This window comes from Oncorhynchus mykiss, chromosome 30, assembly GCF_057628025.1.
Source record: "Oncorhynchus mykiss isolate SJ-2025 chromosome 30, ASM5762802v1, whole genome shotgun sequence".
Lineage (NCBI taxonomy): Eukaryota > Metazoa > Chordata > Actinopteri > Salmoniformes > Salmonidae > Oncorhynchus > Oncorhynchus mykiss.
This window is the reverse complement of record NC_143051.1, coordinates 24,951,290-24,977,635: the sequence shown is the minus strand read 5'-3', so window position 1 is coordinate 24,977,635 and position 26,346 is coordinate 24,951,290. Positions and strand designations below refer to the sequence as shown.

At 41.2% G+C, this 26,346-nt stretch overlaps 1 protein-coding gene across 2 annotated transcripts; it reads right to left on the bottom strand.

Moving 5' to 3' along the window:
* Window positions 1–2,844: 2,844 nt before the first annotated feature.
* LOC110488164 (serine/threonine-protein kinase pdik1l) lies at window positions 2,845–26,053 on the bottom strand. 2 transcript variants are annotated; one of them, XM_021560253.3, is made up of 3 exons: window positions 24,808–26,053; window positions 23,527–23,818; window positions 2,845–8,738 (listed from the first exon to the last, which is right to left on the bottom strand). In XM_021560253.3, exons 2-3 carry the CDS (start codon window positions 23,809–23,811, stop codon window positions 7,998–8,000), a joined length of 1,026 nt encoding a protein of 341 aa, XP_021415928.1. In that variant the 5' UTR covers window positions 23,812–23,818; window positions 24,808–26,053; the 3' UTR covers window positions 2,845–7,997. The 2 variants fall into 2 exon arrangements, with proteins under 2 accessions (XP_021415928.1, XP_021415929.1); XM_021560254.3 differs by having other exon boundaries at window positions 23,527–23,814; window positions 24,808–25,309.
* Between the last annotated feature and the right edge of the window lie 293 nt (window positions 26,054–26,346).

Sequence of the window (26,346 nt, the reverse complement as noted above, 5' to 3'; positions counted from 1 at the left end):
AGTCTGTAGAAAGCTGGGTATCGTAGTTTATGATGAAATACTTTATTGAAAATTTGCCTACTGTTATTTTGAAGTTTAGATAAAATTGTGGAAGTCTGTCACCATGTTGTTGTTGATTATTTTACTAATCAAGACAGTACAATTATTTATTTTCATTGCAAGTATTCGTTTAGCCAATCAACATTTTACACTGTGCATCAGCTGTCACATACCATTGAGGACCTCAAACAAAATAAAACAAGGGCACAGTCAACACATTCACCAGAATCTCCATATTTGAATGTAAATAATAAATAAACAAATACATTCTAAAGAACTGGTCCCATCACAAGTATCAGTCATGCATGTTGATAAACCAAAATGTTCTGTCGTTTTATTAAACAAATTATAATAGCCATTCATGTAAGTGGACCTGAAACAACAGAAGACATTCTCTAGCCTGTAGTGGACCAGAAATGCTTGTCAATGGTGGAGAAAATGTGGCCTTCACTAATTAGTAACTCCAAGGACTGGTTACATGGAATAAAGGCGAAGGATTAAGACCAAAACTCCCCATTTCTCTACGATTTAAAACATTTCCCCCTACTAAACACATCCAAATAAAGAAAGCACATCCGTTACTTGATGACAGTCATGCTGAGGTAATCCTGCTTAATGTGTAGCTCCTGTTGACTGATGCCCCTGGGCTTTTGAGTCTGAGCAGCTCGAGCAGATTCAACACCTTACAGGAGGAGAAATAAAGCCATGTAAGAATGTGTATACACTGGCAGCCCAATTCTGATCTTTTTTCCACTAATTGATCTTTTGATAAATCATGTCAGATCGTTTTACGAGTTGATCGGATTGGTCAAAATACAAATTATCAGAAATTACAGAAATCTCAGAATTGGACAGCCTTAGAATGAAACTGCATACCGAGGCCTTATCCAGAAACAACCCCGACCCCAAGACACTTATATCCTTTTCACACTACTTAGCCTAGCCAAGCTTAGCTGTACTGTGTTGGCCTGGTTACACATTGACGCTAGTTGCTGGGACTATGCTGGTATAGACAATGTGAAAATAAAAAGATCTGAACCAACATAGAACAGTTCAGGTCACCCCTACAGTCAATCAGGCATTAGAACCTAGGGTCTAGGCCTCTCAAACAACTCTGGACCTAGAAGCCAGTTCCACTGCATGTTTTAATTGTTCCCCTCTAATCAGGGACTGATTTAGACCTGGGACACCAGTTGTGTGCAATTAATTATCAGGTAGAAAAGGAAAAGCAGCAGGCTTCGGACCACGTGGGGTAAGAGTTGAGTACCCTTGGTCTAAGCGTTGTTTCTGCTGCTGGGCTAAAGAACAGACCTGGCTCTGATTGGTACTCAGCCCGTACGTTGATGCGTCTGTCCCCAGCATTATCACCACTACACAGGTTCCTGTTGTGCTGCATGTGGGCCTGCACTACCTCCAGCATGTGAGGTGACCTAATTCAGGTCCTCAAGGCAACAGCGGTTGAAAGCCAACAATGACCTTGGGCCCTGGCAGGAGATACATAAAGGGGGACAAAATGTGCCATAATCATGCATACAAATACTAGACTTGAAGTACTGAATGGAATACATTTATTTGAATGATGCACAGACTTCGAGACTTTGACATAAGTCCCTGGGGGAACAGTATATTATGCCCTATTTTTCAAAGACCTAGTTTTCATTTGAGCCATTTGTGGACGAAGACCCATAACTACTTACCGCAGTGTACACCCATAGCTTTACGTCCAACAGTGGTCCAGTCATGTCGTCCAGAGTACAGGATATCGGTTAATTTCATTAAGAAATCAAATACAGACCAGTGTGCAATCAATGCAACACTGCCACAACGGTTTGTGTGTGACCAGGTATTTCATGGTGAAAGAGGTGGATAAACATGATATGACCTACTGAGAAAGGGCTCTAGCTTTCTCTACGAACAGGGACCCTCACCTCACCTGGTGGAACAGAAACACTCACCTGGTTGACCTCGATGTCTCCAACACTGAAGACTTCCCTGGCAACTGTGGCAGACAGCTGGGACTCTACATCGTCTGGAGGGCTGACCTCTGTCACAGCAGGTCATCGGAAAAGCATCACAATTTGGTACACTAAAGCTCATCTACTTTCTAAAGATAGGAATGCTAGCTCAATGCATTCCAAGACAACATTGTGTCATTGTGCAGTTATGGGTTATGTGATGGCATCAGGGTTCAAATAAACACCTTGGTTTTCGGTCCTGACTGGGAGGTGGTGAATCCACCTGGGGACTGCTGGTACCTGTATTCACTTCCCAAATCAGAGCCACTGTTGTATCCTTTGGGAAAACACATTGAACTACACAACACATCTACTGAAAGTAAGCAGGAACAAATGAGTGACTAAAACTTTAAAACGGCTAGTTAAATTCATTTGTGATACCTCTGAGCTGCATTGCAGGTCCCTTAACTCACCTTGAACCCATATGTCGTTGGAAGAGGGATTTTAGATTTGATAACGAGAACTACCCCATGAGATTGAAAGTAGGTGTTTGTTACTCTGTTGACAGATTAACATTTTGCTAGTGAGAAGAAATTTGGCATTCAATTATCCAATTAACCAGAAGCTGAAGAGAATCAACTATATACCCTTTGTTGATTGGAAAGGTTATCTACCACTATTAGCAGCTAAATTCATGGAAAACTTGCAGGCGAGTTGATTCTCACTAAAACATTCACTATGTAATCTAACCAGACTTTCTTTTACATGCAAGAGGACTTTGCTAATACAATCGTTTATTTTTGTTGGTTTTATTCATAATTCAACAATGAATGACACTTATTACAGCATGTATTGATCCATTTCATTTAATCTCTTCAAAAATATCTTACATTGAAATACAAAGGAAATACTGTTCATAGAAAAGTTTGAGCCCCTCCCCCCACACACCTGGTTGTAATGTACACTGGTGCTTGGTTATTTTCAACTGACGAGGTTTCTCTTTGTAATGGGTCCTGTTCTGAATAGGGCACTTATGATGTATGTCCCAAATCCACCCTTTTCCATAATATATATAGTACTGTTAGACCAGGGCCTATGGTCAAAAGTAGTGCACTTAGGCAATAGGGTGCCATTTGGGACACAGATTTCACCAAAGATGACACATCTGAGTCTGGTAAGATTATATTTCAGGCAACAAGCTCTTTCCCCATATCAAGCTCATCAGAAGCAGCAAAGACGTTTGAGTTGTTGACCCCGGTTGTGTGTACCCAATCTTGTTACACAAACCAACTTTCAGCCAATGAAGACAATTACCACCACACCAATACAGTATCCAACTGTAATTATAAACACACTTCTGTATCAATGACAGAAGATAACGGAAGCGGAAGTAACTGTTGAAAAAAAAGAAAACCCATCACAGCAAATATACAACTCACTGTCAAGGCCCTTGAAAACAAAACGTAGTAATCCAGTCACGTCCATGAGCCTCCTCCTTTAACCTCTGTAGTAGCTCATATACAGTATATAAGTCAGAGTGCACAAAACATTAGGAGCTCCTGCGCTTACAGACCGACCAGGTGAAAGCTATGATCCCTTCTTGATGTCACTTGTTAAATCCACTTCAAAATCAATGTAGCTGAAGGGGAGACGAGTTAAAGAAGGATTTTTAAGCCACGAGACAATTGAGACATGGATTGTGTGACATTCAGAGAGTGAACGGGCAAGACAAAAGATTTAAGTGCCTTTGTACGGGGTATGGTAGTGGGTGCCCCAGTTGGAGAATGTCAAGAACTGCAACACTGCTGGGTTTTTCACAGCTCAACAGTTTCCCATGTATCAAAAATGGTCCACCAGCCAAAGGACATCCAGCCTACTTGACACAACTGTGGGAAGCATGAGTCAAAAAAGGCCAGCATCCCTGTGGAATGCTTGACACCTTGTAGAGTCCATGCCACAATGAACTAAGGCTGTTGTGAGGGCAAAAGATGGTGCAACTCAATATTAGGAAGGTGTTCCTAATGTTTTATACACAGTGTATTTTGCGTTCTGATGGGGTACAACAGTTTAAACTCACGAGGCATCAATTTATATTCTTCATGAATCAATGGGTACTTCTAAATGAATGGTAAGTCCAAAAATGGATGTAGCAACTACTGATTGCCCCTTTAATAAAAAATCCATCTAAAAGCACAATCCGCGCCAACATTATGGGTGTAAAATAGTTGAGATAAGAACCCCAAAGTCAATTCTCAAATGTGCCTGGCCGACACAAAATCAAACAATAGTGCTATACGTGCTAGTGTGTGGAGATACTCAAATAAAGCTTAAAGTATGTTAACATCATGAAAGACGAGGATTTTGGCAATGGAAGACATTTTAAAAAGGTAGTAATGCAGGCGACAGCCAGGTCGTACAAAACACATTTTACAAGTTCTGCCACTGTTTAAGAATGACACTAAAACTACATTTTCAGATGAACATTTGATGGTATTGATACGCTCCCACAACTGTTAGAAGCGCAGAAAGTTTGGACTTGCAAGGCGATAAGCCGGGATCCCGAGATGAGCCTTCCTGTACGTCTTTCAACTATACCAAAAGCCTGAATAGGCTTAGTATGGGTCTGTCGGAAGGAAGCATGGAGAAAGGGATTACCGGTACGAGCCAGGGTAAACTGAGGTGTGTGTGAGATTAAAACGGGGGCAACTACAGTCAGTAGTTGCCCCTAATGTTATATATATATATATATATATATATATATATATATATATATATATATATATATATATATATATATATATATATATATATATATATATATATATACACACATACATACACAGTGCCTTGCGAAAGTATTCGGCCCCCTTGAACTGTATTTTTTTGTGAAGAATCAACAACAAGTGGGACACAATCATGAAGTGGAACGACATTTATTGGATATATCAAACTTTTTTAACAAATCAAAAACTGAAAAATTGGGCGTGCAAAATTATTCAGCCCCTTTACTTTTAGTGCAGCAAACTCTCTCCAGAAGTTCAGTGAGGATCTCTGAATGATCCAATGTTGACCTAAATGACTAATGATGATAAATACAATCCACCTGTGTGTAATCAAGTCTCCGTATAAATGCACCTGCACTGTGATAGTCTCAGAGGTCCGTTAAAAGCGCAGAGAGCATCATGAAGAACAAGGAACACACCAGGCAGGTCCGAGATACTGTTGTGAAGAAGTTTAAAGCCGGATTTGGATACAAAAAGATTTCCCAAGCTTTAAACATCCCAAGGAGCACTGTGCAAGCGATAATATTGAAATGGAAGGAGTATCAGACCACTGCAAATCTACCAAGACCTGGCCGTCCCTCAACTTTCAGCTCATACAAGGAGAAGACTGATCAGAGATGCAGCCAAGAGGCCCATGATCACTCTGGATGAACTGCAGAGATCTACAGCTGAGGTGGGAGACTCTGTCCATAGGACAACAATCAGTCGTATATTGCACAAATCTGGCCTTTATGGAAGAGTGGCAAGAAGAAAGCCATTTCTTAAAGATATCCATAGAAAGTGTCGTTTAAAGTTTGCCACAAGCCACCTGGGAGACACACCAAACATGTGGAAGAAGGTACTCTGGTCAGATGAAACCAAAATTGAACTTTTTGGCAACAATGCAAGACGTTATGTTTGGCGTAAAAGCAACACAGCTCATCACGCTGAACACACCATCCCCACTGTCAAACATGGTGGTGGCAGCATCATGGTTTGGGCCTGCTTTTCTTCAGCAGGGACAGGGAAGATGGTTAAAATTGATGGGAAGATGGATGGAGCCAAATACAGGACCATTCTGGAAGAAAACCTGATGGAGTCTGCAAAAGACCTGAGACTGGGACGGAGATTTGTCTTCCAACAAGACAATGATCCAAAACATAAAGCAAAATCTACAATGGAATGGTTCAAAAATAAACATATCCAGGTGTTAGAATGGCCAAGTCAAAGTCCAGACCTGAATCCAATCGAATATCTGTGGAAAGAACTGAAAACTGCTGTTCACAAATGCTCTCCATCCAACCTCACTGAGCTCGAGCTGTTTTGCAAGGAGGAATGGGAAAAAATGTCAGTCTCTCGATGTGCAAAACTGATAGAGATTCCCCAAGCGACTTACAGCTGTAATCGCAGCAAAAGGTGGCGCTACAAAGTATTAACTTAAGGGGGCTGAATAATTTTGCACGCCCAATTTTTCAGTTTTTGATTTGTTAAAAAAGTTTGAAATATCCAATAAATGTCGTTCCACTTCATGATTGTGTCCCACTTGTTGTTGATTCTTCACAAAAAAATACAGTTTTATATCTTTATGTTTGAAGCCTGAAATGTGGCAAAAGGTCGCAAAGTTCACGGGGGCCGAATACTTTCGCAAGGCACTGTATATATATATATATATATATATAAATAAAAGAGAAGGTTAAACAAATGGTATTGTGTCAAACTATTGTGCCTCTGGGCTCAGGGAGGTGTGTGTGCTGTGCTGGTGTCTCCCCTCGCTCTCTCTTCCTCTTTGAAGGTGCGAGGCATTGCATGCATAAGTAGACTTTTTGTTTGACAATACGTCCAAGGCCCCTAGTAGACACTGGTGTCGTCACACCATATCCAGCCTTCTCAAGGTGATAGATAGCAGGGTAAGTTAAGATAAAGGAAAACAAAATAAAAGTGCATTTGTTGTCAACTGATTGCCACTGAAGTAGAACCCCTAACCATACCGTTCACACAGGTTTAATTCATAACTAAACTGACCTCCAATTGTGAGAATTCAAGTCTAAATTCAAGCTCTATATTATATTAATACAAGCAGGACACTGACTCTTCAGCCAAATATATTGATGTTGTTTGGGGTAGGAACACATTCCTTTATGCAGTTAGAACAAGCAGCTTGTTGTCTCTGGCCTTTAAGTTGTGTGACTTAATTTAATTTACATTCCGAACACTCCATTCCTCAAATTAATTTCATTCTGGGCCAATCATGACACTGGCTGGCTGGGAATTGCTAGGTTAGGTCTGCACTGGGCTGGGAATTGCTAGGTTAGGTCTGCACTGGGCTGGGAATTGCTAGGTTAGGTTTGCACTGGGCTGGGAATTGCTAGGTTAGGTCTGCACTGGGCTGGGAATTGCTAGGTTAGGTCTGCACTGGGCTGGGAATTGCTAGGTTAGGTCTGCACTGGGCTGGGAATTGCTAGGTTAGGTCTGCACTGGCATACCAAGACTGTCAGCTCCCACTAGCCTAATTCCCATAGTTGGCTCAGGGCCAGCTCAGAATACACAGGCCTCTGATGTCATGTTGCTCTCTTCAAAAGCAGCTGTTTGTCTACAAATCCCAACAAACAGTATATCTTCGTTTTTACCTGAGCAGTGGGAAGTGTGCATGTTTGTTGAAAGGGAAGAGCAGGGTGTGGTCACAGAGTTCTGGTAAAACCAGCCGTGCACAGTTTACGATCACTGAGGTGTGGACCTGTGTGTATAATTGCATCCATATCATAACAGGATAGTCTCCCTGTATCAAAACTTTAGTATGAATATTACCACAGAGTCTGGGGTGGCATTTGTAGGCAAACTACAGAGTCAACTTTAACAGGTTAACCTAAACCAGTAGCAGTGGGGTAGCTAGCAACGCATCTCCTTCTGCAAGACAGACAGCTGAATGTGCTTATGGACAACCTTGCCAAGTTAACATTCAAAACACAAAAACTTACAGACTGGCTGTCAACCTGTTGAGCTAGGTTTACCAGTACTTCCGATCCAATATCCAACTGCAAAGCCAAAATCTTTGCAAACTTTGAATTGTTCCCAGAGAGCGCGAAAGAGAGCGAGAGAGAGCGAGAGAGAGCAAGCGAGCAAAAATAATATTTGTGTGGCCTCCGTCACAAGAGCAAACAGTGGTGAATTAGGCCTAGATACATGTTCTTGACGTTGTGACTACAAGTCCCATGGTCCTCTCCCCTCCTATCCACCCCCATTATCACGTGTCCCAGTCGAGCTCTCTGCAGGCGATCCTGACCAGTCGGAGCTCCAGTTCAAAGGCGTCAGGCCTCTCCTGAGGGTTGAATGACAGCATCTCCCTGATAAGCTGTTTCATGCCGGCATTCATGCTCTTCATCCTGGCAGGGATCAACAGCTCCATCTTGGGGTTCTCCAGGAGCGCCTCCCCGAGTGGCACGATCTCCTCCCCCTGCTGCACGTAGCTTCCCAGAAGCTCTTTCTGGGTCTCCACATCCACGAACGTGATGCGCTCCACCATGGCCCAGATGATGATGCCCAGGGCAAAGATGTCTGCTTTAGCCGTGTAGTGGCCCTCCCACACCTCTGGAGCCATGTAGAAGTCTGTGCCGCACGCCATGGAAAGGAAACACTTGTTGACAGATGCTGGTTCCTCAGGGTTAAGGCCCGACGTGGAGCAGACCTTGGATAGGCCGAAGTCGGCAACCTTCAGGGTAGGCTCAGGGGTTCCAGCCAAGGTCCTTCCCTGGGAGATGAGGATGTTGTCAGGCTTCAGGTCCCGGTGGATGATCTGGTTTCGGTGAAGGAAGGCCAAGGCACTTCCTAACTGCAGCATGAAGCTGGTGTTGGTCTTGCGGCTGGGTTTACGGGACAACAGGTAAGCATTCATGTCTCCTCCGTCACAGAAGTCCATGACAAACCACAGGTAGTAGGCACAGCAGGGGTCAAAGGTAATCTCTCCCTTCAGAGATGTCTCCACCAGCTGGTGATAAAGAAACAGAAGGAACATTAGTCTTAATAGTACATCACATACAGTGCAATTATCCAGACTAGAGGTCGACTGATTAAATCAGCATGGCCGATTAATTAGGGCTGATTTCAAGTTTATAACAATCAGTAATCAGCCCTTTTGGATGCAAATTATGGCCGATTACAATGCAATCCACGAGGAAACTGCGTGGCAGGCTGACCACCTGTTACGCGAGTGAGCCTGGCACGAGAGTGCAACGTCAAAAGGACCTTGTGACTGCAAGGAGCCAAGGTAAGTTGCTAGATAGCATTAAACTTATCTTATAAAAACAATCTTCAGATAATCACTAGTTAACCTAGTAATATCATCAACCATGTGTAGTTAACCTCTAGGGTAGGTGAGACGCTAACATCCCAACGGGCCAACATCCGGTGAAACTGCAGAACGCTAACATTCTAAATATACCATTGTTATAGTAAACATTCTTGTAAATACATGTATCTTACATCATACGTCTTATTAATCCAGCCGCTGTGTCAGATTTCAAAAAGGCTTTACTGCGAAAGCAAACCATGCGATTTTCTGAGGACAGCTCCCCGCACACACAAGTATTACTAGCATTTTCCAACCAAGCATTAGCGTCACGAAAGTCAGAAATAAAATAAATTGCTTACCTTAAGATCTTCCTCTGGTGGCAATGCCAAGTGTCCTAACTACACAGTGAATGTTCATTTTGTTTGATAACATCCATTTTTATAGCCTAACACGAAACATTTGTAAACCGCTTGCGTTGTGATTTCCGTCTCATTCAACTTTGGACGAAACGTTCGTGGTAATTACACACACTAAACAAATGTTTATCCAGTCATGGTTGGTTTCATTGCAATCCTCTGTTTGTTACCAATACAGCCATACTTGATGGTTCTTTTCCCGGGACGTATTGACCAAAACAAACCGATTTGAAGACACCAATCAATGACCTCATTGCACACCAATGGTAGGACCAGTCTATCGTTGATTGGCTGTATTTTGGTCCAATGACCACTGATCATCTTGAATTCTAGCTTGGAAGATAGCCAATGAGCTGAGGTAAACGGCAATATGTAATGGTTATACGTTCGAAGACCAGCCTTTGTCGTACACTCTGGCGTAAAAGAGGTTCATTCGCCATTGCAAATCCTACTTGAAGGAGCCACGCGTGTTATGCATAGCAGTACATAGTCAATAGCATTTTCAGCAAGTTTATATATTTAAATTATGGTGAATAAATCAGGAAAAGCTAAAACAAAGTCTAGGTATAAAGATTTAACCCAAATTATAGAGGAAATTGATAGAGAAAGCGAGACCGAGTTGCTTCAGCACCTTCTGTCCCCTCTACCTCTGTCCCCTCTACCTCTGTCCCTTCTGCTCCAACCAATGGTGTTCACCTGCCCAGATTCATCTCTGCAGGCATGAATGTGCCTCAGGGCAAAAAGGGCACAGTAGGGAGACGTTGTTGTGCCCTTTGTCACAGGAAATGCCCCATCACCTGCACAACCTGTTCAGTAAGCCTCTGCTTTACAGCAGAAAGAGACTGCTATGGGCCATGGCAGCAGCAGCACAATATTGTGTAGAGGACCGAGGGTCTTCACAATATTGTAAATAGAAAATATGTAAATAGTTACCCTTGTAATTTGTTTAATTATTTTTTTAAATATATATATATATACATATATATTTTTTTTTTTTGGGGGGGGGGGGGGTTAGAATAGCATCTATGTATTTTGTATATAGTTATTTCCTTCAAAATGTATCACTGTACCAGTTCGGCCACATTTGTGTGGGACACCTGGGTGACTACATGCTCGCTCATGTTTGCAGTTCTGTCTAAAACTTTGCTCAGCTATTGTTGCCATCTTATGTTCTTCATTCAAATCATCCCCAGCATCCTATCTGTGTGTTCGGCTGATCTTGTTCATTTGAAAGATTATGCAGCAACAATAAAAAACAGAAAACGTATGTTTATTTCCTAGTATTTTCTACCAGATCTATTGTATTATATTCTCATACATTCAATTCACATTTCCACAAAGAAAATGCATATCCTTGCTTCTGGGCCTGAGCTACAGGCAGTTAGATTAGGGTATGTTTTCAGGTGGAAATTGAGAAGGGGGGGGGGGGTAACCCCAAAGAAATTAACTAGCTTGTCCTGCGTTGCATATAATCAATGCGGTGCCTGTTAATTTATCATCGAATTACAGCCTACTTCAACATCAACATCCCCAAATGGGTGATGATTTAACTTCTTGGTGACAGGGGGCAGTATTTTCACATCTGGATGAAATGCATGCCCAAATTCAACTGCCTGCTACTCTTCCCCAGAATATAAGATATGCATAATATTAGTAACTCTGAAGTTTCCAAAACCGTTTGAATCATGTCTGAGTATAACAGAACTTATGTAGCAGGCGAAACCCTGAGGACAAACCATTCAGATTTTTTTTATTTTTAGGTCACCCTCTTCTTGATGGGTTTTCATTGGGAATCCAGATTTCTAAAGGACTTGATTGCAGTTCCTACCGCTTCCACTGGATGTCACCAGTTTTTAGAAATTTTTTGACCAGGCTTTTGACCAGAAAGGCAGCGTCAGTTTGTTTTCTTCCTGTATTGAACACAGATCATCCAGTCTTCAATTTTATAAATTTACTTTTAAAAAAATACCTGAAGTTGTATTACAAAGGTAGTTTGAAATGTTTGGCAAAGTTCATAGGTAACTTTTGAGATATTTTGTAGTCACGTTGCGCAAGTTGGAACCGGTGTTTTTCTGGATCAAACGCGCCAAATAAATGGACATTTTGGATATATATATATATATATATATATATATATATATATATATATATATATATATATATATATATATATATATATATATATATATATATATATATATATAGACAGACTTAATCGAACAAAAATACCATTTGTGATGTTTATGGGACATATTAGAGTGCCAACAGCAGAAGCTGGTCAAAGGTAAGGCATGATTTATATTTTTATTTCCGCGTTGTGTCACGCCTGCAGGGTTGAAATATGTTTTCCCTTTTGTTCACGGAGGTGCTATTCTCAGATAATAGCATTGTTTCCTTTTGCCGAAAAGCCTTTTTGAAATCTGACATGTTGGCTGGATTCACAACACGTGTAGCTTTAATTTGGTATCTTACATGTGTGATTTCACGAACGTTCGATTTTTATAGTAATTTATTTGAATTTGGCGCTCTGCATTTTCTCTGGCTTTTGGCTAGCGTCCCACATATCCCAGAGAGGTTAACAAAAGAGCATTCGTGAAAAAAAGCACAATCGTTGCACAAAATCTACCTAACCATAAACATCAATGGCTTTCTTAAAATCAATACACAGAAGTAGATTTTTTTAAAAAACCTGCATATTTAGTTTAATTTATGATAGCAGGTAATATTAACTAGGGAAACTGTCACTTCTCTTGCGTTCAGTGCAAGCAGAGTCAGGGTATATGCAACAGTTTGGGCTGCCTGGCTCGTTGCAAACTGTGAACTAATTTGCCATAATTATGACATAACATTGAAGGTTGTGCAATGTAACAGCAATATTTAGATTTAGGCCTGCCACCCGTTCTATAAAATACAGAACGGTTCCGTATTTCACTAAAATAATAAACGTTTGGTTTTCAAAGTGATAGTTTCCGGATTTTATCTTAATGACCAAAGACTCGTATTTCTGTGTTTATTATATTATAATTAAGTCTATGATTTGATAGAGCAGTCTGGTAGTAGGCAGCAGCAGGCTCGTGAGTATTCATTCAAACAGCGCTTCACTGCATTTGCCAGCAGTATGCTTGAAGCACAGTGCTGTTTATGACTTCATGCCCATCAACTCACAAGATTAGGCTGGCAATACTAGTGCCTATAAGAACATCCAATAGTCAAAAGGTATATGAAATACAAATGGTGTAGAGAAATAGTCGATGAGTCATTATTCCTATAATAACTACAACCTAAAACTTAACTGGGTATATTGAACCACCAGCTTTCATATGTTTTCAAGGAACTTAAAATGTTTTTTTAAATGGCACATGTTGCACTTTAACTTTCTCCTCCAACACTGTGTTTTTGCATTTTTTAAACCAATTTGAAAAATGTTCATTATTTATTTGAGACTAAATTGATTTTCTTTATGTATTATTTTAAGTTCAAATAAAAATGTTCATTCAGTATTGTTGTAATTGTCATTAAAAAATACAAATTTAAAATAAATATTTTAAAAATAAGCCGATTAAAATCGGTATCAGCTTTTTTGGTCCTCTAAATATCTGTATTGAAAAATCATAATACGTCGACCTCTAATTCAGACCCCTTCACTTTTCCACTGTTATGTTACAGCCTTATTCTAAAATGGATTCAAAATCGTCCCCCCAATCTACGAACAGCCTATAACGACAAGGCAAAAACAGGTGTAGACATTTTTGCAGTATTATTCAGGCCCCATTACTTTTTCCACATTGTTACATTACAGCCTTATTCTAAAATTGATCGAGGTGAAAAAAAAAAATAATCTACACAATAACAAAAAATAACAGGTTTAGACATTTTTGCAAATGTATTACACACACACATATAAAAAAAAAATATATATATACATATACACATATATATACACGCATATACATATATATACATACACACACATAAAAAATATGTGTATATATATATATATATATATATATATATATATATATATATATATATATATATTAAAAAATACGTGTGTGTGTATATAAAAAAAATACGTGTGTGTGTATATAAAAAAAATACGTGTGTATATATATAAAAAAAATGTGTGTGTGTGTATATATAAAAAAATACGTGTGTATATACATATATATAAAAAAGTGTGTGTGTGTGTATGTATACACATAAAAATAAAAAAAATTATACATACATACATTACATACATAACATACATACATACATACATACATACAAATAGCTCATTTACATTAGGTATTCAGACCCTTTGCTATGAGACTTACCTGTGGTAAATTCAATTGTTTGGACATGATTTGGAAAGACACACACCTGTCTATATCAATAGGTCCCACATTTGACAGTGCATGTTAGAGCAAAAACCAAGCCATGAGGTCAAAGAAATTGTCCCTAGAGCTCCGAGACATGATTGTGTTGTGGCATAGACCTGAGAAAGGGTACCAAAACATTTCTGCAGCATTGAAGCATTGACGATCCCCAAGAACACAGAAGTTTGGAATCACCAAGACTCTTCCTAGAGCTTAGACAGGCCAAAGGTACCTGAAAATAGCTGTGCAGCGATGCTCCGCATCCAACCTGACAGAATTTTGAGAGGTTCTGCAGAGAAGAATGGGACAAACTCCCCAAATACAGGTGTGCCAAGGCTGTAGCGTCATACCAAAGAAGACTCGGGGCTGTAATCACTGCCAAAGGTGCTTCAACAAAGTACTGAGTAAAGGGTCTGAATACTTTTTCTTCATCATTATGAAGTATTGTGTGTAGATTGAGGGAAAAAAACTTTAATAAATTTTTAGAATAATGCTGTAACATGACGTGGAAAAAGTCGAGGGGACTGAAAACTTTCCAACTGCAATGTATATGGAAAAATAAGTTACAACGTTGACCAAATCGATTGGTCAAAAGAACAGAACCACTCGGTCAAACCACCATTTTTGTATTTATTTTTGCCGAGGAAAGCCCTAGTTATCATAATTAGGGGAGGGGGGGGGGGGGTAATGACAATTTTCAATAAACAAACTAAATTCGCTTGTCTTTGGCTTTGAATTCACAGTGTGATTGCCATCCTTTGTGAGCTGTCAAACAGAGGGGTATTTACGTGTGGTGTGTTGGCTGTTTTTCTGTCTCGCGTTTTTAAATTTTTTATCATAACTCGTTGCGGGTTTCTGCTGAAGGAACTGGGTTCACCACAAGCACGCACACATCTACTTTTGACAGCTGACCAGATCCAAAACTATAGAAAATCTCCCATAGAAAATGTGCTTCAGGTTTTTGACATGGACACACCAGCAGGACAACTACTTGGGTTTTAAATTACAAGCTAATGCTTGACAATCTTTATGGTACAAAACACCACATTGAGTCCCACCACCTAGGGAAACCCTGTCCGTACAAAAATAAATAAAATAAAAAAAGGTCACAAATTGTCACATGCCATTCAGCGAGCCGAGGCATCCATAAACTAATAGATGCAAATAATCCACCAGCATTGGCACAGACAGATAATGCGGTCCCTGGCCTCAGTGGTCCATTATCTTTGTTTTCCCAATACACACACACGATAATCCTTTCCTATTATTGTGAGTTTTCCCTCTATAAGCAGCAGCAGAACATTGGAACATTACAGAAAAGACTGTCTGAACAAAGGATTCTGGGAAAGCTGCCAAGCCCAACACACTGGAGTGTTTAACAAGCTTGTAGAGCGGTCGGACAATGTGTGTAAGTGTGTGACAATGGCCCATGTGCCAGTTGTTGCCAGTCCCTTTAAACCCTCAGTGAGCCAGGGGGGAGGAACAGGGTTGACTGGGGAGTAGAGTCTCTAAACCAGCGCTCAATGAGGACATGAGATGCCCCCTTGAAACCAGTGGTGATGGCATCACCTGACAGACACGGGGACACAAGGACAGACGAGCTAAACATCCTGGCATAACTCAACACACAACGGATAGAAATAACAGAGGACACGGTCTTCTGAACTAACTAGAGTCAAAGTCAGAGTATAAACTCTCTGTAGAGAGGCTTCCAACAGGCTGAATGTGAGGCCAAAACACTGGAAGCAACACTAGCTAACACCTTGAATTACTAGCAAAAATGTACATCAGTGTAAAGGAATGTGATCAGCCACTGACAACATGTAGAATAACCAGAAGGAAAAAACAAAACGTAACACACCCTTTATCAACTAGCATGTGCACAATGTCCAATACATTATCCTATAGCCTACGTTGGCATCTACTGTGTGTGTCCTGTTCTGGATAATGAACTTATGGTATGTTTATGCTATGTTACATTAAATCAAATGTTATGTCACATACAACAGGTTAGTGTGAAATGCTTACTTACAAGACCTTAACCAAGAATGCCCTCTACCAACATGTTATGTTTCATGTATTTAGGCTATCCCTGTGTTGTGTGCCACTTGGTGAAATTAGTTAATGACTTCAAAAACTTCTCCACATCAACATAGTCAGATTCCTCCCCTCTGTCCTGACCACTTCCTCATGAACTTACTCCTCAGCTGCCAAGAAGATTCTCAGCATCTGCAAGACAGAACCTTGAGGTTGAATGTTAATTTCCGTCCTGCCAGCGCCAGCACAGATCCGGATCTGGTCTTTCAACAGTTACGCTCAAGATGTGGTTCCTCTGGTCTGAACATGTACTCTTCCATGTGATTGAGCCTATAATAGGTTTGAACTAGAGCCTTAGTACTAGGGCCTAACCTTGAATCATAAGCATCTGATAACATTAAATATTTCAACTTGATGTACTCAAGTTAAGATGCATGAAAAATATAAAAGTTTGATTTTCAAAAACTAGGTTCACCTTCACCGAAACCCACTAGTACCGCCCACATGGCGCTTATTTAAAAAGACATCCTAGATAACTCCCCTATCGGAAACCTTTCATATGAGCAACGCCGTCACCCTACACATGGACAAGGGGAAACCTGAACCGGATCCCCAGTGAGCTCTCACATCTCCACCGGTTGTTTAACTTCTTTGGGATAGGGGGCAGCATTTTCACTTTTGGATGAATAGCGTGCCCAGAGTAAACTGCTTCCTACTCAGTCCCAGATGCTAATATATGCAGATTATTATTAGTATTGGATAGAAAACACTGAAGTTTCTAAAATTGTTTGAATGATGTCTGAGTATAACAGAACCCATATAGCAGGCAAAGACCTGAGAAAAAAAAATCCAAACAGGAAGTGGGAAATCTGAGGTTTGTGGTTTTTGATCTCAGCCCCTATCGAGTACACAGTGGGATATGGGTTATTTTGCACTTCCTAAGGCTTCCACTAGATGCCAACTGTCTTTAGAACGTTGTTTAAGGCTTCTACAGTGAAGGGGGGGACGGATGAGAGCTGTTTGACTAAGGGGTCTGGCAGCAGCCTCGTTCTCAGTCACACGTATTTCACATGAGGTAGCTCTCGTTCCATTGCTTTTCTACAGACAATGGCATTCTCTGGTTGGAACATTATTGAACATTTATGATAAAAACATCCTAAAGATTGATTCTATACTTAGTTTGACAAGTTTCTTCGACCTGAAATATACATTTTTGAACTTTGTCCGACTGGACCTCAACGCGTGTTTGGATTTGTATACCAAACGCCCTAACAAAAGAAGCTATTTGGACGTAAATGGACATTATCGAACAAAAAAAAAAACATTTGTGGAACTGCGATTCCTGGTAGTGCATTCTGATGAAGATCAAAGGTAAGTGAATATTTATAATGCTATTTCTGACTAATGTTGACTGCACAACACGGCGGATATTTCTTTTGGCTGCTTTGGGCTCTGAGCGCCGTACTCAGATTATGCTTTTTCCGTAAAGTTTTCTTGAAATCTGACACAGCGGTTGCATTAAGGAGAAGTGCATCTAAAGTTCCATGTATAACACTTGAATTTAACAACATTTATAATGAATATTTCTGTGAATTCATGTGGCTCTCTGCACAATCACTGCATGTTTTAGAACTGAACATAACGTGCCAATGTATATTGACATTCTGTGATATAAATATGAACTTTATCGAACAAAACACACAGGTATTGTGTAACATGAAGTCCTATGAGTGTCATCTGATGAAGATCAAAGGTTGGTAATTATTTCTCTATTTGTGCTTTGTGACTCCTCTCTTTGGCTGGAAAAATGACTGGGTTTATCTGTGGCTTGGTGGTGACCTAACAATCGTTTGTGGAGCTTTTGCTGTAAAGCATTTTGAAATCAGACAATGTGGCTGGATTAATGAGAATTGTATCTTTAAAATGGTGCATAATACTTGTATGTTTGAGAAATTTGATTTATGAGATTTGTTGATTTGTATTTGGTGCCCTGCAATTTCATTGGCAAGGGGTTCCGCTACAGGTTAAGCCACATCCCCTTCGCGCATTTCATGTATTGCTTTTACGATCGTTTTAATTGACTTACTCATCTCTTGTAGGGCTGTCCCCTACAAAAAAAAATAAGTTGACCGATAGTCTTTCAATTGGTCAAATTCTCATATTTTTATTACAAATGGAAAAATAGACAACCCTGCATTTTAACCAAATCAACTATATGCACTGAGCTTGTCTGATGCTTTAAGCACACTGGTTGATTAAATAAATAAGACAAATGACTCAAGAGGGAGCCAGATATCAAGATGGCCAAAACAGAAGAAGCAAATCTGTTCCCGACCTTCCTCCTCCGCTGTGCTGGACTTTGCAAATGCTGCTGTTACACTCCTGAATTTGCCAGTAATAGGCTACACCAGGGGTCGTCAACATTTTCTATCTTAGCATTTGTACCGAGCTGTGTGCCTATAACATTTTCATCTCAAAATCAATGTCATGTGGCTAATCTAAATGGAAATTATACAAATCTAAAAGTAACTTTGATAGCCAATTATGTAAAAATGGCCTACATAAAGCCAAGAAATAAAAACATTGCAGCCTGCAGGTAGAAAATATCATGATAAAAATATGTATCCTATAAATCACATTGCAGACAGTTCATACAATGTTTCAAGTTTGTTGCCTATCACTCTATCACTCAGCTTCTTGGTCAAATTTCCCTTACACAGCCTGGAGGTGTGTTGGGTCCTCGTCCTGTTGAAAAACAAATGATACGCCAACTAAGCCCAAACCAGATGGGATGGCGTATTGCTGCAGAATACTGTGGTGCCTTGAATTCTAAATAAATCATGACCGTGTCACCAGCAAAGGACTCCCACACAATCACACCTCCTCCATGCTTCACGGTGGGAACCACACATGCAGAGATCATCCGTTCACCCATTCTGCTTCTCACAAAGGCACGCCGGTTGGAACCAAAAATCTCAAATTTGGACTCCTCAGGCGAAAGGGCAGATTTCCACCAGTCTATTGCTCGTGTTTCTTGGCCCAATCAAGTCTCTTCTTTTTGGTGTCCTTTTTAGTGGTGGTTTCTTTGCAGCAATTTGATCATGAAGGCCTGATTCACACAGTCTCCTCTGAGCAGTTGATGTTGAGATGTCTGTTACTTGAACTCAGTGAAGCATTTATTTAGGCTGCAAATGCTGTGGCTTGTAACTAATGAACTTATCCTCTGCAGTAGCGGTCTGGGTCTTCCTTTCCTGTGGTGGTACTCATGAGCGCTTGATAGTTTTTGGGACTGCACTTGAAGAAACATTGACATTCTTGATGTTCCTTATTGACTGATCTTCATGTCTTAAAGTAGTGATGGAAAGGCCTTACCCTTTGCGGATTTGAGCTGTTCTTGCCGTAATATGGACTTGGTCTTTTACCAAATAGTCCTTTCTTCTGTATACCAACCCTACCTTGTCACAACACAACTGATTGGCCCAAACACATTAAAAGATACACTTCTTGTTAATCCAGCCGCTGTGTCAGATTTCAAAAAGGCTTTACGGCGAAAGCAAATCATACTATTATCTGAGGATAGCACCCCATCAAACAAAGACAGACAATCATAATTTAATCCGCCAGGCGCGACACAAAACTCAGAAATAAAGATATAATTCATGCCTTACATTTGAAGATGTTCTTTTGTTGGCACTCCAATATGTCCCACAAACATGATAAATGGTCCTTTTGTTTAATTAATTCTGTCGTTATATATCCAAAATGTCAACTTATTTGACGTGTTTGAGCCAGAAAAACACTGATTTCAAATCGCGCAACATGACTACAAAATATCTCAAGTTATCTGTAATCTTTGTCCAAACATTTCAAAAAACTTTCCTAATACAACTGTAGGTATTTTTTTACGTAAATAATCGATCAAATTTAAGACGGGATGAACTGCGTTCAATAACGGAGGAAAACATTGTGGAGCGTATGAGTTCTGTTATAGTCACAGACATTATTCAAACAGTTTTAGAAATTTCAGTGTTTTCTATCCAAATCTACAAAATGATATGCATATATTAGCAACTGGGACTGAGTAGCAGGCAGTTTACTCTGGGCACGCCTTTCAGCCAAACGTGAAAATGCTGCCCCCTATCCCAAACAGGTTTTAAGGATCATATCACCACCTTAACTGACACCCTAGACCCCACTACAATTTGCATACCGTCCCAATAGATCCATAGACGATGCAGTCGCCATCGCACTGCCATCTGGACAAGGGCAATAACTATGTAAGAATGCTGTTCATTGAATATAGCTCAGCATTCAACACCATATTACACTCCAAGCTCATCAAGCTGGAGACCATGGGACTGAACCCTGCCCTGTGCAACTAGGTCCTGGACAGCACCTCCACTATGCTGATCCTCAGCACAGGGGCCCCACATGGGTGCTTGTTCAGCCTCCTCCTGTACTCCATGTTCACCCATGATTACGTGGCCACGCACATCTCCAACTCCATCATCAAGTTTGCAGACAACAGTGGTAGGCCTGGTATGTGAACTGATGTGAACTGATTTCCCCCCCCCCCCATCTATCTTCAGAGCTCGTGCTGCTAGGCGACCTAAACTGGAACATGCTAAACACCCCAGCCATCCTACAATCTAAGCTTGATGCCCTCAATCTCACACAAATTATCAATGAACCTACCAGGTACCACCCCAAAGCAGTAAACACGGGTACCCTCATAGATATCATCCTAACCAACTTGCCCTCTAAATACACCTCCACTCATCCCTGTCAAACGCTCCCTGAAACACTTCAGCGAGCAGGCCTTTCTAATCGACCTGGCAGGGGTGTCCTGGAAGGATATTGATCTCATCCCGTCAGTAGAGGATGCCTGGTTATTATTTATTTTTTTATCCCTTCCTCAACATCTTAAATAAGCATGCCCCATTTAAGAAATTTAGAACCAGGAACAGATACAGCCATTGGTTCTCTCCAGACCTGACTGCCCTTAACCAACACAAAAACATCCTATGTCGTTCTGCATTAGCATCGAACAGCCCATCGTGATATGCAACTTTTCAGGGAAGCTAGAAACCAATATACACAGGCAGTTAGAAAAGCCATGGCTAGCTTTTTCAGTCAAAAATGTGCTTCCTGCAACACAAACCCAAAAGTTCTGGGACACTAAAGTCCATAGAGAATAAGAACACCTCCGCCCAGCTGCCCACTGCACTGAAGATAAATCCACTATAATTGAGAATTTCAATAACCATTTTTCTACGGCTGGCCATGCTTTCCACCTGGCTACCCCTACCCCGGTCAACAGCACTGCACCCCACACAGCAACTCGCCCAAGCCTTCCCCATTTCTCCTTCTCCCAAATCCAGTCAGCTGATGTTCTGAAAGAGCGCGACAGCCTTGGTTTCTCAAATGATTGTCTCGCCTGGTTCACCAACTACTTCCCTGATAGAGGTCAGTGTGTCAAATCGGAGGGTCTGTTGTCCGGGCCTCTGGTAGTCTCTATGGGGGTGCCACAGGGTTAAATTCTCAGACCGACTCGCTTCTCTGTATACATCAATGATGTCGCTCTTGCTGCTGGTGAGTCTCTGATCCACCTCTATGCAGACGACACCATTCTGTATACTTCTGGCCCTTCTTTGGACACTGTTAACAACCCTCCAGGCGAGCTTCAATGTCATACAACTCTCCTTCCGTGGCCAATTGCTCTTCAATACAAGTAAAACTAAATATATGCTCTTCAACCGATCGCTGCCTGCACCTGCCCAACATCACTACTCTGGACGGCTCTGACTTAGAATATGTGGACAACTACAAATACCTAGGGGTCTGGTTAGATTCTAAACTCTCCTTCCAGACTCATATTAAGCATCTCCAATCCAAAATTAAATCTAGAATTGGCTTCTTATTTCACAACAAAGCATCCTTCACTCATGCTGCCAAACATACCCTTGTAAAACAGACCCATCTTATCAATCCTCAACTTCGGCAATGTAATTTACAAAATAGCCTCCAATACCCTACTCAATAAATTAGACTGCATCCATCACAGTGCCATCCGTTTTGTCACCAAAGCTCCATATACTACCCACCACTGCGACCTGTACGCTCTCATTGGCTGGCCCTCGCTTCATACTCGTCGCCAAACCCACTAGCTCCAGGTTATTTACAAGACCCTGCTAGGTAAAGTCCCCTTTAGCTCGCTGGTCACTATAGCAGCACCCACCTGTAGCACGCACTCCAGCAGGTATAACTAACTCTGTTCACCCCCAAAACTAATTCTTCCTTTGGCCACCTTTCCTTCCAGTTCTCTGCTGCCAATGACTGGAACGAACTACAAAAATCTCTGAAACTGGAAACACATCTCCCTCACTAGCTTTAAGCGTCAGAGCAGCACACAGATCACTGCACCTGTACATAGCCCATCTATAATTTAGCCCAAACTACCACCTCTTTCCCTACTGTATTTATTTTGCTCCTTTGCACCCCATTATTTCTCTCTACTTTGCACATTCCTCCACTGCAAATCAACCATTCCAGTGTTTTACTTGCTATATAGTATTTACTTTGCCACCATGGCCTTTTTTGCCTTTACCTCCCTTGCTCACATTGTATATAGCCTTATTTTTCTACTGTATGTTTGTTTTACTCCATGTGTAACTCCGTGTTGTTGTATGTGTCGAACTGCTATGCTTTATCTTGGCCAGGTCGCAATTGTAAATGAGAACTTGTTCTCAACTTGCCTACCTGGTTAAATAAAAGGTGAAACAAAAAAATTGAATAAAAAATGTACAACAATGATGAGACAGCCTACAGAGAGGTGAGGGCCCTGGAGGAATGGTGCAAGGAAAATAACCTCTCCCTCAATGTCAACAAAATGAAGGAGCTGATCGTGGACTTCAGGAGATAGAGGGAGCACCTCCCCCCTATCCACATTGACAGGACAGCAGTGGAGAATGTGGAAAGCTTCAAGTTCCTTGGCGTAGACATCACTGACAATCTGAAATGGTCCACCCACACAGACAGTGTGGTTAAGAAGGCACAATATTGCCTCTTTTGGCAAGGCCCCTAAGACCGCCACAAACTTTTACATATGCGCAATTGAGAGCATCCTGTCGGGCTGTATCACCACCTGGTACGGCAACTGCATCGCCCAAAACCGCTGGGCTCTCCAAAGGGTGGTGCGGTCTGCCCAACGCATCACCAGGGGCACACTGCCTGCACTCCAGGACACCTACAGCACCCGATGTCACAGGAAGTCCAACAAGATCATCAAGGACATCAAACACCTGACCACGGACTGTTCACCCCGCTATCATCCAGAAGGCGAGGTCAGAACAGGTACATCAGACTTACATTGCCACCTAATTACTCAACCCTGCACCTTGGAAGCTGCTGCCCTATGTACATTGACATGGAATCAGTGGTCACTTTAATAATGTTTACATATGGTTTTACTCATTTCATATGTATATACACTGTATGTCATTAAATATTTCTTAATTCCATTATTTTATTTTGAGATGTGTGTATTGTTGTATACTACTGCACTGTTGGAGCTAGGAACAAACATTGCTTCACCCGCAATAACATCTGCTAAATGTGTATGTAAACAAAAAAATGTGATTTGATTTATCCATGTATATAAAAAGTTTTTTTTACCTCTAGGTATAGTGGGGAGCTGGACCCATGGCTCATCCTCTGAGCCAGGTCATCTCTCTGTAGGACACACTCCTCAAGGTGGATGACATTGGGGTGCTGGCTCTGGATACTGCTCAGGGCCCAGAATTCCCTGAGGGCCAACTCTACATTCTCTGGGCTGTGGCAGCGGATCTTCTTCACGGCCATCCGGGCTCCAGTGCGTTTCACCACCGCCTCATACACCACACCGTAGCTGCCACGCCCCACCTCCTGGATCAGCTCATACTTCGGCTGGCTGCTCACCATCCTCTTCCTCACGGTGCAGAGAAGTGGTGGGGTTAATGGGTTACCACTGATTATTGTTGAGAGTTAGGTGAGGTCAGCAGCACAGCAGAACAGAATGTAACACTTATACCTCTTAGCTACTGAATAATCTCCCAACCAGGTGGGTTAACTTGTCATATGTGAGTTGACAGACATCTCCTCCTTAGCACGTCAAAACCCATAGCTATAGGCCTAGGCTAGTCTTAGTGTTTTGAGGAAAACAAACTACCTAGCTAAGTGACAATGTCAAATGCATGACAACAAAAAGGTTAGTGTTTGCATTTTAGCAAGTCAAATTAGGACAGTTAGCTACCCACAAGAGAGCAAATGTGAAACCCGCAGAGGCCAAAGCTTGCTAAATGTAAACAAATTAACTGTGCCCCTCACTCTCTGACCTGTACGTGCACACTAACGCATGGCTGGCAGCTGACACATTTTGAAAGGGGAAAATGTACGTTTGTCAGCGGACTGCCCAAATATGTAAGAATATATCTAAATATAATAAAATGGTAATACGTTTAATTAACTAAGCTCTTGAGAGGAATTAGTTAGCTAACACGGAAGTTAGTTACTGTTAGCTACCTAAAAAACTAACGTTAGCTAACTAGGACGCCAAGGGAAGAAAATGGTGGCTAAAAATACAATAGCTTATTAGCTAGAATCATAACTATATACATGTAAATGTCGTCTATGTAGCTGTCACCACAGTGTGTGTGTGTGTGTGTGGGGGGGGGGGGGGGGGGGGGGGTAGACACATTCGTAAACTACCTAGCTAGCTTGTTCAAATCGTGGACACGTTTATTGTCCTCTATGCGCCGAGACAAAATTAGCACATTCGGCTAACTAACTAGTCCCACACACCTGCGCACATCACCAAGCATCATGTCGCACAGGCAGACAAAAGAACTGGCTTCTTCTGAAGACGAGGTAATGAAATAAAGAGCAGCTAGCTATATATCTAGCAAGCTACATATTTACCTGTTTTCGTCTTCTCTCAAGGATTCATTTGTTGTTGTCTTTCTCACTTTCTATGGCAGCCATTAGCCACCACTCAGCCAAACACGTTGTCGCGCAGATAGACAAGTTCCGTGAGCGTGCTGAGCAAATCTGCAGCTCAAGTACCCCATCAACAGCGCGCGCCCGCTTGCTTGCTTGCTTGGCTCGCTACTAAAACAACACAGACTGTGTGCTCTGTAGAAGCGAAAATGGGAAATACTGCCCCCTTTTTAAGCAACCCTCTCTAGCTGAAAGAGAAAATAACAATTGTGCCCCCGTTCATTGCATAGTTTTACATTCATGCCAATGGATTTTTGCCCTGACAACTCCCTCCCAAATTGTACAGTCACTGTGCCTCTCGCATTCATTACACCAGTAAAACGAGGAATAACATTTCTTCCTCGGTGGAGAAATAACATTTATTTTCAATACATTTTTAAATTCGGTACACGCGCTGAGCAACGTTCTTTCGCCGAGATTGACCGGGGTGAGTCGTTTCTGAGAGGATAGTAACGACATCGCACTGACATCAAATAAATAGGTTATCTTGGAAAACGATGAAATTCAAGGTTTGTTTGTTGTATAACCATCTTAAATTAGTGCAATTATTGTTTGTAAAATTGTATTGGTTTTCGGGTAACCCCCCTGAATGACATATTTAGTTTGCTCCAATGACACCATGTAGGTTGTACCATTATATTTGACATAACACATACGTTAATTATCTTGAATGAAAAAACGCTCTAAAAGATACATTTAGCTCAACCATTGTTTTAGGTAGTAGGCAGTATCAACAAAGAACGATATGATGTATTTTATCTTGATCAACACAGTTTACATAACATTTAACTCCCCTATCACAATAGCTGTTTGGAGCATGCTCTAGGACAGCTCCATCACAGAGTTCTAACCTAGAGGTGCAACATGGCGAGACTTCCGGTAACGGTAGTTAAACAGAGCAAACAGACCAGGCCTGTGTTTGGGGTCTGAGTAGTGAATGAGAGGAGGAAAAATTCTTCCTTAGTTGTTAATTTTCTCGAAATCTAAGGACACAACCTAGATTTGAGCCAATGTATTAAGTAGTTGAACTTGTTCTTTCTCCAACCTAGTGGAAGTGGCAAACTGATACGTTTTAATTTGTTCAAAAATAACTATATTTCGAAGGAGTACCCATGATTTGACGGCTTGAATTTGCGCAGTTCCGCGCAGGACGACCATTAGCCGCGATGACGTGCTTCTACGCATGCGCTTAGCTAGCCAACGTCGCCATGACATCGCCTACTACAAGTGTGATCAGGGATTTCTATTGGAGAAGCCGTTTTAGACTATCTCCATGCTGTAATGTCTTTGACACCATCATGTGGGTGAAAAGAAGATGTGCACAATGTAGCAACAAAGTATTCATAAACTTGTTATTAAAAATAAACATTGTCTTCTGAAACGTTTCTTTGTTACATTGTAAAACAACTTTAAAGTCTCCAGGCACTAGACTACCAACCCATTAATCAAATATAGGCCCAG

Bases quoted from the DNA above. Each gene is read 5' to 3' on its own strand.
- LOC110488164 (XM_021560253.3), bottom strand. From the start codon at position 23,811: ATGGTGAGCAGCCAGCCGAAGTATGAGCTGATCCAGGAGGTGGGGCGT. The intron at 8,739-23,526 runs GTAAAAAAAACT...CTTTATCACCAG, and splicing joins GCTCCCCACTATACCTAGAG to CTGGTGGAGACATCTCTGAA.